Here is a 13,664-nt window from a genome sequence, read left to right as displayed (position 1 = left end):
ATGTTTGAAAGTTTTGCCCTCTCTTGTAGATTCACAAGGTATATTAACACATTAAAAGCTCTGAGAGGCCCTGCAGTAAAGAAATCCCTAAGCTGCTAATCTTTTTAATGCAGTATTCCCAAATTTATTGGACAATGGAAATCCGATGCCCATGGAAATCTGAAGGGACGCAGGATTTAGCTTTAGCTTCTTTAGTCTGCCAAAAAGCTTTTGGATTCTTGAACAAATGGTATAAAGCCCCCATTCCAAAAAATTATCTGCCTAGTAAAACAAAAACATAAACAAACTTGTATATCCTTTATGCTAGCCTAGCCATAGGGCAAAAGCCTTCAAACAATAGTTGCAAAAGAAGCCCTATTGTCAACAATCTGTGTAAGAGTTGGTATTAACCAGCCATCTGTACTATTAGTGGTGACACCAAGTCATGAACTGGGATTGGTTTGTACCTCTGTTTGCCAAATGACAGGCCCCCACCCCAGGTAGGTGTTGATAGGCTCCTGGTGGTTCCTGCATGGCTATGGGCCATCCCACCCCTCTCTGGAAGTGTGAGAGTAATAGACGATCTAACCAACCAGCCAGTATTTCCCTCCTCATCCCAAAGAGAGGGCCTAGACCCCTGGCCAAAAGGCATTGGCCCTGCCCCTTCCAGTATGCACAACTCTTGCTTTCATCTGTGGTTCCCTGTGCAGAGGGGCAAGGAAGGGAGCTCCCTGTGTTGTGGGGAGGGGTGGGGTCAGGTAGGCAGCCAGTAAAGGGGGGTCTCCTACTTTATTAGACTTTATTAGACTTAGAGTCGGGTTGGGTCCCTTTTACCAATTTCACCTCTGCCTGTTGTCAGCTGCAAGGTTCTTAATAGGTGTGGGAATAACTGCGGAAAATGCTTTCCAGCAAATGTATGTGTCACTGGTCTGTTGTAAGCAGGTGGTAAATGAGTACCTTTGCGGGGAATGGTCCTGTTAAGACTCTTCTTTCCAAAATAGAACCCTGGATGGTTTCCTAATCTTTCTTACTTAATTATTTAGGTGATCAGTTCTTGTCTTTAAAGTCCATCTGCTGCAGTTGTTATCTTTTTTCTTCATCTAAGCATCTTTGAAAAGGCAAAATGCCAAAATCTTCACTAGTCTGGTTCCCATCATTTCCATCTTGTGTCGCTGGAAATACTGGAAAGTTACCCTGTTCTGACAGGTCTGGAGGGATCCCATGTTTGCAAATGTTTGTAAATGGTATGATGCATTTTACCAAGCAGCTATGTAATCTCTGCAACAACCTGCTGATGGGAAGGAAGGGACTGAGGGGGCCTTTGTGTGCCTATTGACCTTTAGAGCAACTTGCATGTGTGTTTTTGAACAGACTGTGGGCGAGTTGAGGAAAATTCCTAACGGTGGAGATAGCTGTCCTTGTCAAATATCTGCCTCGTGGCTTAGTACCCTGAAGAATTTTCTTAACCTGCTTACTGGCCTTGGTGTGCCTTTCCATGACTGTGGTTGTGTTGGAAAATAGTTCTGAACACAAAGTTGGGGTTTGTGCATTCTTCATGTGCACAGGCAGATTTGCGGGCATAGCTTGGGAGCTTCAGGTCAGGAAGCATGAGGAGGGCTGGCCAGTGAATCCTGACAGCTGACAAAGGATTAAAATAGCTGTGCACCAAAATTAGAGAAAAGTATTCAAGTTAATGTTATAAGACCTTCTTGGGTTGTTCTCCTTTTAGTTTTATGTTCTTAATTGTATATACCAATTGGTCCATTTTAAGTCAATGGACAGCAATCAGTTTATGTAGAATTCTTTGTTTTTATCTGTAAGGAAATAATTTGGAACTGAGCTAAATATGAATACGAATATGCAAAGTCTGTGAACTCAGAAACATATATTTTGTACGTATAAACTACTAAATGGACTGTCTTAATGATATCAAATTGGCTGTGTGTGCTAAATCTTAATACATTAGCTTTGGGAATAAATTAAATTTATTTCTCAACCCAAGTACCTATGTTTAACAACTGAGTTCCAGCACCTAGCCTTCCTCCCTGCTGTCCCTGCTTCCTTCCCTTCCAAGCCTACTGTTTGGAAGGCAGTGAGTGATTTTCTTTGGCCCATCAAAGAGTTTTACTGAACAGAAAGAAAAACTAGAAGTCAAAAGACTTGAGGTTTTGACTTAACTCTGCCACTAACTAGGTAAGACCTTGGACAAGTCACCTAAACTCTCTTGTTGGAAAAGCCTGTAATTTTCTGAGTATATAGAGCCTATCTAGGTCTCACTTTACTCTTTTGTAAAATGGGCAGAGAGATTTTATTGGTACGACTTTAGAAATCCCTGCTCCAAATATCTGAGATCTTACTGCATTGTGGCTGTCAGGGGTAAAACTGATGATGTGAGGACTTGATTCATCCAGTCAGTATTTACCGAATGTCTTCAATGTCTCAGTCATGATCTAGGTACTGGAGATACTGCAGTGGACAAAACTAATAGAAGGTCTTCCTTCTTGGATAAAGAATTTTTAGCAAACACTTTTTGAGCACTTACAATATACCAGATACTGCTTTAAATGTTTTTTGTACTAATTATTGTATCAAACAATCCTATGAAGTGGGTACTACTATTATCACTATTTTACAGTTGAGGAAATTGAGGCATAGAAAGATTCAATAACATGCCCAAGGTCATATACCTCACAAATGCTGAAGCCTGGGATCTGATTCAGGCTTTTTGGCTGTACAGTCTGTGGTTTTAACTACTATGTTATACTGCCTCTCATTGTCAATTAATTGATTAACTTAAAGTAATTAGTATTCATCATAACTGATGGCAAAGTAGGAAAAAAAACCAGAAACTCACTTCAGATAGCAATCAGAGAGCCTACTTGATCTTCCTAACTGGGGCCCCAGGCTCTGACGGGAGGCGGGGACACTGAACAACCATGGTGCAATGAAATTCTACTTTCCCAGCCACTCGGCTGGTTGTGGCTGCCTGGCTTGATGTCATTGGCTCCACTGTTAAACCACCAGACCCTCACCAGTCCCACAACCACAGATTAATTTCAGCATTGAACATTTGTAGAGAAGTTAGTAACAATGGACTGGGATTCAAAATATCTGGATTTGAATCCTGGCTCTATATTGCTGTCATCACCTTGGGTAACTTCTTATAATACCAACAGCAACAGCAATATACTAGTAGCTACTGTTTATTAGACATTGCCATGCATTGTGCTAAACACTTTATATATTTTGTTTCTGATTCTCCGTGGGAGGTATTTTTACCCTCCCTTTACAGTCTGGTCTTGGCTGCCATTTCTACCTCTTACCTTGGGCAAGTTACTTAATTCTTGAAGCCTTAGTTTTATTATCTTAAAATTGGGGTCAGTAATATCTATTCCAAGATTGTTATAGAGATTAAATATGAAAATGTGTGAAAAGCATTTAGGCCATTGCCTAGTCCAAAGATGGTGATAATATCATTTTAGCTTTTTATATAGCTTAATGTCTTGCAGGTATTTATCTGAGGAGTCAGATTGAAATCTAATTCTAAAGGCTGTCATGAGTATAGGCTGGAGCTGTGGAGTCCTGAGGGAAGCAGGTGAGCAGTGGCAGGGTGCTGGGAAAGCTGTTCCACTGTGCTGACCGGTGGAACTAAGCAGACAGAACACTAAACAGGAGGTGAGAAGGCTCTGGTCTTCCTGTCCGAGAGCTGACAGCCAAGCTGGAAGCTACCAGCATTGAGGGTCAGTTTCTAGAGGCTTGGCTGTGACTATATCCTGACCTTGCCAGGAGCTATCTGGTCATCAAGGGGCTAGTATTGGTAAAAGGACAGCAGTACCAGCCAGGCACAGCTGCACTGGGGCAGATGGTGTCCTGCAGTCAGCCTGACTCAGGACTGTCCTTCCCAGAAGATGATGCTTGACCTGTGGGGCTGGAGAGCCTAGCATGAGCCCAGCACGTTCACATGCAGGTTGCAGCTTTGCAAAGAAGGCAGCCTAAGGGTATTTTCCCATATTACAGACGGGAAAACTGCAATACAAGAGATCAAATGACACTAGTAAGGAGTAGAATCCAGACTTGAACTTTCACTGCTTTAACATAGTTTAATTTGTTGTTCTCTACAGGTGATTGAGAAAAATCAATAGTGTTCTATCTTTGTGTGTGTGTGCATGTGTGTGTGTGTGTGTGTATACCTGAATTATCTGTTCTACTTGAGATGCATTCCTTGGGCCAGTACGTTAATGAAGATAAGATTCTGGGCTATATTGTACATATCCTGGATATAAAATATACTCTTGGAGCATGTTTTCCTCTACACCACTTGTCATTGTGGTAATTTAATGACTGTGTACACGTAGTTATTTGCTCATGTCTATTTCCCTCTTTAGATTGGAAGCACCTTGAGGCAGGGGCCAGGTACCCCCTCCTTCTACCTCGGACAGCGCATAACACAGAGTAGGTGGCTATGGAGGGTGCCAGGTAGCAATCAGGGATTGAATAAATCTTATTGTGTAAAGCGGAACCTTTAACTTCTCAACCCCCCATGACATTATAAGGGGAGAAGTTAAAGTAGAAATTTATCTTTGAGGACCTCGCCTGGCTGTGAGTGCACCGTGGACTGGCATCTGGGGGATGTTGAGTCAGCACGGTTTCCTGGTGCTGTACTTCGGAAGACGGTGTTGAAAAGCCTGAAGGCTCAAGATAAATATGGAGAGTTCTCCTACTGTTCCTGTTTTCTTTGTTCTGTTTTGCTTTTGTAAGCATATGCTTGTCAGTTAGGGCTGAAACCGAATAAAACAGCTGCTAAATATGGTTTTAAGAGAAATAACATTTTGGTCTTTTTAAGGCCTGTAAGTTTAGAGTAAGCACAGTCGTCTGGCAGAAGTCAATAGGGAATCTGGGGTAGGCGGTCATTCTCAGAGCTGTATCAGCCACCCATGTTCTTTTGGGGCTGTTTTACCCTGCCAAAGGACGGTGGCCTCAAGTGTTAATAAGTGATTCTGTCACGGAACGTCTGTGTCTTTAAGAGGCGCTCTGGGGAAGGCGTGTCTAGAGTCTGTTTAGGCTGCTGCCCAGGATCCTGCCCACCCAGCCCCTCTCAATTCCATTTTGGTGGGTGGGGGGCAGATTGGGGAGAATATGTATGATCTTTTATGATGCTAAGGAAGTAGTCATCTTAGACACATAGGTTTGCCTTTTTCAATCTTTGAGATTTAATTTAGTCCAGAGATTTTATTTAGTGTTCTTATAAATCCAGTATCATTCAGGGGACCTGGAAGAATTAAAGTATAACTCAGCGACTGGGAGTATCAATCCCTAGATCTTAAATCTCTCCATTCCGCTGTGAAGTCAGACTTGAGCCTGCCAGTGCTGCTTAAATTTCATCAGCTGATAGGAGGATTTACTCCAGCATCCCAGGAGCCTGAAAAACTTAATGTGTCTTCTCAGTTGTCTTACTAATTTCTAAAAAGACTTCTGTTTGTCCATAAATATCTAACCCTGTTTGCTAAACATGTGGTGATGTTATTGGTTGAAAAGCAGTAAGTTTTTTTTTATTGGCTTTATTAGTTTTATTGGCTTTTTTTTAGTTGAAAATTTATGGAATGCAGACTGAATTTTCCTGTGGCATGTTCCTTGTTTATGGAATGAACTCATTTTCGAAGAGGAAAAAAGAAAGAAAAGAAGAAGATGAGTATTTATTGAAGTCCTACCATGTATCAGGCCCCGAGCTAGTCTAGACACTCACAATCCTCACAGTAATCCTGGAGGGAGGTAATATTGTCCGCATTTTAAAGATGAAGAGACTGAGGCTCAGAGCAGTTAGGAAACTTGCTCAAGGTTGGAGGCAAGAGGTGCATCAAGGGTGGAGAATTCTGATTCCATGAAGCTGATGGAATAGTGGTTAAGAGCTCAGGGTTTGGAATCTGACCAGCCGGTATACCATCTTGTCTCTGCCACTCATCAGTGGTGTGACCTTGACCAAGTGTCTCAGTTTCCTCATTTGTAAAACGAAGAGAATAATAGCCCCCAGTTGTGATAATTTAATGAGCTATTCATGGAAAATGCTTAGAATAGTCCCTGCCACATAAGTGCTTATGCGATGTTAGCTCATGTTGTGATTTTTTTTTATTGTAATGACTAACCAAATTTGCTTTTATCAGTACTTGCTGAAAAGTAACGTTTTCTTTCAGGAAATAGCCTGCCTTTTGATGTGTAGTTATATTTCATTAGGAAATAATGTAAACTACTCTACCTTAGAATTAAATTCTCTTCTCAGCCTCCCAGCAAATGTTAAGATCTGAATAAAGGCATGTGTAGCCAACAGGGATTCTTGACTTTGGTAAATGTCAATGATTTTCTCTTTTCTCCTTGGTGTATGTAACTTTCTTCCATGCTGCCCATCCTGGCTTTAAGAGCAGCTAAGCAAACATGAGAGGGGGAATTAAGCTGATCCTTGTCTCTTAGCTTTCCTGTCTTTGTAACATGATTATTAGGTACATCATCCTCTCCATGTTGCATTCACATGGCCGCATCTGGACAGCCTGTCTTCTCGATGCACATGAGGCACAGTTTATACCAACGGGCTTTATGGATATTTTTTAAGAGCTGGGAATACTGTAGGAGCTTATACATGTGACAGCTTTGTGCTTTTGGGATTGAGGTAAGAGGGACGGAGAACACAGTGGCTGGAACAGCTTGTCTAGATTGAAAAGAAATGATGTAAGTTTGCTAGATTTTTGGCTCGACATTCTGATCCCAATTTTTTTGCAACTTCTTCTACACATTTCTTGGAGAATTGGGAATGGGACATCAACTTTATTCAGTAAATAGTTATATCTAGCAGTTATATATTGGATTCTGTGCTAAGTGCTAGAAAATACTGAGATAAACATATTACAGTTCCGACTTTCGGGGCATTTGTAATTTGTCAAGAGAGAGAAGTGTAAGGGAGGATAGCACTGCGTGAAAGTGGTTACCACAGAGCCCCGCGTGACGTGCTGCAGGTGCAGAGAGAGAGGCAGTGACACTGATTTGAGAAAGGCTTCCCAGAGGAGGCAGCAAGATGGGCTTTCAAGGATGGGCTTGCCTGGTAAAGAATGGCACAAGGAATCATCTTGGCAGATAGGCTTTATGAACCGTGGCACAGAGCCAAGTGCCGTGTGTCAGGGAAACGGCGGGAGGTTTGAGATGGTTGGTCACAGCACAGAATGATGCAACACCAGGCTGGGGATGAAGGCCGAGCCTAAGAATGACAGAACCTTGACTTTCAATTTGAAACACATCTGATATTATTTTCAATCATGGAAAGTCATGATTAGAAATGTCTACTTTAGAAAGAGTAGTGTGAAGAATAGTTTGAAAGGAGGAAGCAATTGATTGAAAGCAAATAGTTCCAGCAAGAGATGGAGAAGCTTCTTGTGTGAACGGAGTAGAGTAGATGGATATGGCGGACATTTGGAGAAAAGATCATTGTCACTTAGTGAACAAAATGAAGGCGGGAGGTGGACAGGGATGGAACCTTGGGAGAAGCCCACCTCGAAGGTGTGGGCAGAAGCAGTAGAGTTTGTGAGCGAGACTGAGAGGTATGATGGAAGATAGAGGAGGGGGTGTATGTTCAGCGAGAGTTGTGTGCTCAGCAGTGTAAATGCCTCAAAGGGGACAATTAGGGCAGGATTGAGAAGAGACCACTACACATAAGAAATTGAGGTCATGGGGAGCCTTTGTAGAAATTTTTTAGAGGTCCTGCCAGAGTGGAGAAAACAGCTGAATGCTGCACTGTTCAAGCTTTATCACTATTCCACAAGAACATAACTAACAATGAAATGCATTTGTGTAAAAGAATATTCACAAACATCCAGTCTCCAGGTATTTGGATCTAGGTACTTGGATTGGAGAAAAGCGAGAAGGGAGCTTAAGGTCAGTACTGCAGTGTCATTGACCAATACATCTGCATTTGGCTTTTTAGACTCTTAGAGAGCCCCTTCTTTGCATATACCATGACCCTAATCATGCTGTTTTGTCGTATTACTGTCAGGATTCTGTAGAATGTAGATGCTTACAGACTTCTCATCTAATTCCAGACTGGTTCTCATTTCTAACCATGATGCTTGTAGTAGATGCTGTGATATGTCACCCACATCCCCCTCCACTACCAAGGCACTTGTCCATCCGCTTAGAGTGTAGGCAGCTAGTGATGACTCTCACCTGAAAATTGTCCTTAGCTCAAGAGTGTCACTTCACCCAAGACCATAACCTCTAGGACGGATGGGGGACAGCCCATATGCAAGGACTAGTCAATGGAGGTGGAGTGCAAAGGCCCCATGTGTCAAGGTAGGATAATTCTGAGGAGTCACCCTAGCTCCAGAGCTCCCATGGGATCAGGTGAAGATTTTGTCTCCACTGCATTTCAGTTCAGCTCTTCTCTCTGCTCAGTGTAGTTCTTCCTTCACTCTCCCACAGGTGTTGTTCAAGGCATACCCCAATACACTCTCTCAGTGTGAATCTCAGAGAGTCTCAGCGTCTGTTCCACAGAGGAACCAACCTGACTCAGTGACTGTTTCCAGTTTGGTTGCCTACTCAAGGCAATGGAGCTCTTTGTTCTGTTGCCAGTGGAACTCTTTAGTTTCTCTGACCTTTGCTTCTGAGGCCCTTGGGTGTGTGGAAAGCCTCTCTTTCCCAGCAGTTTGGAATGAAAGACTCAGTATTAAGCTTCCTTGGCTCTGACTGGCTAGGCCGTCTGCCAGTTAATAGACTATTTGAGGAGAGAAACATGCCCCACGAGTCAGCTGCGCTGATCTTCCTGAGATACCCTGTTAACCTCAGCCCTGAGAGGGATCCATGCGGAGGAGTGGCCCCTGCACGTAGGAGCTGATCCCTGCTCTGCACCTGCTTCTGCTCTCCCCTCGCACCCCTGTTTGATTCCCACGTTCCTTAGGGCAGCCACTAGTCACTACCCTGTAGCTCTTCTCTTCCTTTCGTATGTTTTTTAGTCAAGAGAAGTGAATGTTGAAAACACAATTGAGATATTTCAAGTAAGTGCAGAAACCTCTCTGCAAATATGTTGCAGAAACACCACTGAGCAAACAAACTACTGGGAGGCACAGCTTAGAAACAAACAGCAGCTGCCACCATTTATGTGCTGTTTTTTTCCTTTTCCTCATTTCTTTCTAATTCTGTTTGTAATAAAACCTGCTGCTCTAATGGCCTGGTAGTTAAACAAATTTTTCTTTGCCATCTTGAGACCTCCCAGGTGGCCTGGACAGTGTCTTTTAGCTGTAGGGTGCTGGTTGACTCAGGGCTCTAGTCCCTTAACGATGTTTTCCTGTCTTGTGATTCTGTCTGAAACCACACCTGCCTGACCAGGTGGGGCATAGCCGGAATTTCTGGACTACTTGAGTTTTTAGGACATGACCAGGGAGTGTGGATTCTTGCCTTTCTGGCTTTTTAAGAGCAGGTGATAGTAACTCCAGTCTTTCTCAGTGACTAAGTGCTTAATCTGTTGGGGTTTTCTAAGCTTGTTTTTTAATTTTTCTTTTTTTTTTTTTAATGTGGAATCTTTGAAGACACATACCCAAGGGCTTCTCTTGAGTCTGATTTACTAAAGGCTGCGAATTTAAAGAATTCTGACTTGTCACATCCAACTCATTTGCCTTCTTCCCCAGAATTGCTGCTTCCCATGTAGCAGCGCTTCCCCCATTTAAATGCTATTGGTCGTATGGAATTCCTCAGCTTAAAAGTGGTTACTATTAGGTATTAATGGATAACTGACTATGTGCAAGGCATTGGGTGAGGCCCTCACTCACTCATCAGCACTACCTAGACTGCTGCTAGCTCTCACTCCTGTAAGCTCAGACACCATGTTGATCTCCCAGGGTCTCCCGGGGTCATACAGCCAGTCAAGGAGAAGTTGGTATTTTATCCAGGTCTGTCTGCATCTAAAGCACAGGCTGTTCCCCGTCTTGCCTCTCAGCCACCCACCATTATAACATATGGCAGTGCTCTCATACAAGTGTTGACTGGAGATAGGCCAAAGGCTGTAGCCATTTTTTATTTGTTCCTCAGAGTATTTTTTTAAATTAAATGCTTAACACTTAAAAATTAGGCGATCTCATATTAAACAAAGTGTTTGGTTTTTCTCGAAAAATCTTTAGACCTGGCAATATTGTGCTCCTACGTTGACGTGACAGCAGGTGGCTCCAGCTTAGTAAACAACCCTCTTTCCCCCACCAGGAGGCATGACTTCTCGGGCTTGCCACAGGCCAGGCTGGCTCACTTCACTCATTTATGTTACTTGCCTGGCCTCTGCGGGCATTTAAATTTGTGACTCTTGATTTATGCCTTTACAGAAGTAATTTCTGTCCAGTTAGGAATCAGTTGGGGTAAAAGTCAATTTCCGCGTCTGAGTTGAATTTTATAGCTTTGATTTTTCTTTTCAACTTTTTGGGATAGTAATTCAGTAATAATAGCAGTAATTATTGAACATTTATTGAGCACTGTAACATTTAGCTGACTCCCAGGGTTAGCAGGCAACTGTTTGGTGGTAAAAACTTGTATAACTCTCCAATTTAGTTTGTGTTCTAAATCCTGTAGTTGCCCTGCAGGTACTGCAGGGACCAGGGACCATCCTGCAAAAGCATATTTTGGAGCAGCAGCATTACAGAGAGGGGAGATGAATCCAAAGAAAACCTTTTCTTTCTTTCTTTCTTTCTTTCTTTTTTTTAACAAAGTCTTGCTCTGTCACCTGGGCTAGAGTGCAGTGGTGTCATCATAGTTCTCTGCAACCTCAAACTCCTGGGCTCAAGTGATCCTCCTGCCTCAGCCTCCTGAGTAGGTGGGACCACAACCACGTGCCACGATGCCTGGCTAATTTTTTCTACTGTTAATAGAGATGGGTTGGTCTTTTATATGTTGGTCTCCAACTCCTGGCCTCAAGTGATCCTCTCGTCTCGGCCTCCCAAAGTGCTAGGATTATAGGCATGAGCCACCACACTCGGCCCAAAGAAAAACTTTCCAAGAGTGGTAGTTATGTTGATTCCATTTTCTCTTGGAAACTGTTGACTATGCAAGAACACCCTTCCTAACTGCCAGTGCTCAACACAATGAGCAGCTCAGACATTTCAAAGAGAAATATCTTAAAAAATTAGAACCTCATCAGGATGATGAGTCTGTCATCTTATTTTGATGTACCTCCTGCAAGTATACTTCCATTGACACTGAGAAATGTGTTAATTCTTTTTTATTGCTTCAGTTGAAGAAACATCTGCTTTTACCTGATCTAAACATATTTCATAGAAATGTAAACTAGTAACAAAATGCAATTTGACTGATTTCATAGCTGCAGATGACTTAAATTTTTTTTTTTTTTTGAGACAGAGTCTTGCTCTGTTGCCTGGGCTAGAGTGCCATGGCATCAGCCTAGCTCACAGCAACCTCAAACTCCTGGGCTCAAGCAATCCTTCTGCCTCAGCCTCCCGAGTAGCTGGGACTACAGGCATGCGCCACCATGCCCGGCTAATTTTTTCTATATAATTTTAGTTGTCCGATCAATTTCTTTGTATTTTTAGTAGAGACGGGGTCTCGTGCTTGCTCAGGCTGGTTTCGAACTCCTGAGCTCAATCTGCCCGCCTCGGCCTCCCAGAGTGCTAGGATTACAGGCGTGAGCCACCGCGCCCGGCCTTAAATTTTTAAATGTAGATAGTATTTAATATTAACATAGGAGAGCCCCCAAAGCTAAAGTTATCATTTATTTGCTTATTTTAAATAAGCATTTGTTTTTAATTAAGACAATGCCTAGAATATTGTTTTGAATTTTTATTGTTTGTCTCTTTTCTTTCAGGATCCCGCAGGGATCTTTGAATTGGTGGAACTTGTTGGAAATGGAACATACGGGCAAGTTTATAAGGTAAGTGCATTGAGTGTGAGCATGGCTCACCTGTGGTTTCCTTTTGTGAATGCTGAGTAGCCGAGCTGTCTGTACTTGCTCATAAATGCCTCATTACAGATTTAAAATGAAATAATATGCTTGATAATTGACTCTCCATTGTTTTAAATATATCAATAGTCGTATTGCCTAAACTGGATTCTGTGATTTAGGCATTTCCCTTCATTGTATATTAAAGTGTTTGTATCTGACACGTAAATTCTGACGCTGCATATTTGAAGCTCTTTAAGTGTTTAGTTTTCTTTACTTTAATCATTGCTGGAACTGTTTTCAAAAGAGCAAAGGATGCCATTTACTTTAAAAATTTAAGCTATTAAACTATCATAGCTGGAAAAGTAGATTTGTTATTGGCCTAGGGCACAAGTTAAATGAGTTTAGTGAATATTGTTAGAAGAAAGCTGGCTACCTCACAAAGCAAAGGCCTAATAGGTGCAATGAATTTTACAAGTTAGGGAATAATTAAAAGTTAGACTTGAGATTGAGCTGAGGAATAATTCCTTCATGCCTTTTTACTAATTTTTGCTTACAAATTCACTCAAAAAATGTTTAAAAAAGGCATTTTCCCCTAGTAAATTATCTTAAAAAGTGATTGTTTCAAAATGTGGATCGACTCCTCTTCTGATTATCAAAAGGAAATGGAAACAAACTGTTTTTGGACTAAAACTTTTGGGGTTTTGGTGAATGATCTATTGAAATGCCTTCAAAATAAATGCAACTGTTTCCTCATGATTATTTCTAGGGAAACATCCATCATTTTCCTTAGTGGTAGTGATATGGAATGGCATCTCCATTACAAATTATCCCTTGTTTCTATTTTTTAAAAATTTCTTCTTTGAGCTGTAAACTTCTCTTAGTTGATTAAAATTATTATAGAAGTCATCCAGACTGTAATATTTCCAATTCTGCAGAGTGGCAAAAGTACTATGTACAGAATGTTCTTGAGAATTTTGTTTTTAAAACACAATTATAAATGGATATACATTTATACCTTTATTTATCCGAGGTTCTCTTCGGTGTCCACTCCAGGGAAAAATTTCTCCCTTGCAAGAGTGGTTATTTCCTCAAATGTCAACCTTTTGCAGTTAGACAGAATGTCGACTACTCAAGCTGCTCGCTTGATGTTAATCCTGTCTGACACAGAAAAAAAGAAATGTGTCTGAGCAAAAGCTTTTAAATAGTTTCAGTGAAGACAATTAAGTTGGAAGATTGTGTTATTGCATTTTGAGAAATTGGATTGCACTTGTGAAGCAACTAATGAATGAAGCTCTGATATAGGTAGAAAATTACTTCTGATTTGCTGTCAGTGTGCAGGAGCAGCTCTGTAGAATGCTGTTGGTTTCATGGCACCATTTCTTAGAGCCATTCTGCTGTCGTGTGCTTCCCACCTGTAGACTATGCACCTGGAAGAAAATCCACAGCTTTGTACACTAATCCAAGAGGTGAAATTGTACACTCTTGTTAAGAGGAGATAACAGAGATTTAATTAAGGATGAGAATGCTTGGAAAATCCAGAATTGTCCCTGATTTCTTGTTACCTGAGAAGGAAAAGGAAACAAATGGCAGGAGATCACAGATCTATTTAGAGAGGGAAGACAAAGAGGGCGGCCAGGTCGTTAACATTATTATTCTAAAGGATTCCATTCTTTTAGCGATTGATACAGCACTTCGACACTTTCCAAATTCAGGGCAGGCTCTGCAAAGCATCGTCCTGGTGAATGCAGTGGACTTTGGGACAGGGACTTGGTCT

At 41.7% G+C, this 13,664-nt stretch overlaps 1 protein-coding gene across 1 annotated transcript in view; it reads left to right on the top strand.

Moving 5' to 3' along the window:
* Positions 1-11,132: 11,132 nt before the first annotated feature.
* TNIK (TRAF2 and NCK interacting kinase) overlaps positions 11,133-13,664 on the top strand; it is a 288,393-nt gene continuing 285,861 nt past the window's right edge. Inside the window, 2 exon segments of the mRNA XM_012640167.1 lie at positions 11,133-11,159; positions 11,813-11,878. Coding sequence (XP_012495621.1) covers positions 11,133-11,159; positions 11,813-11,878 — 93 coding nt within the window.

Source organism: Propithecus coquereli, unplaced genomic scaffold (genome assembly GCF_000956105.1).
Source record: "Propithecus coquereli isolate 6110/MARCELLA unplaced genomic scaffold, Pcoq_1.0 Scaffold15, whole genome shotgun sequence".
NCBI lineage: Eukaryota > Metazoa > Chordata > Mammalia > Primates > Indriidae > Propithecus > Propithecus coquereli.
The sequence above is the reverse complement of the archived record's forward strand: the minus strand, read 5'-3'. Positions and strand labels throughout refer to the sequence as shown.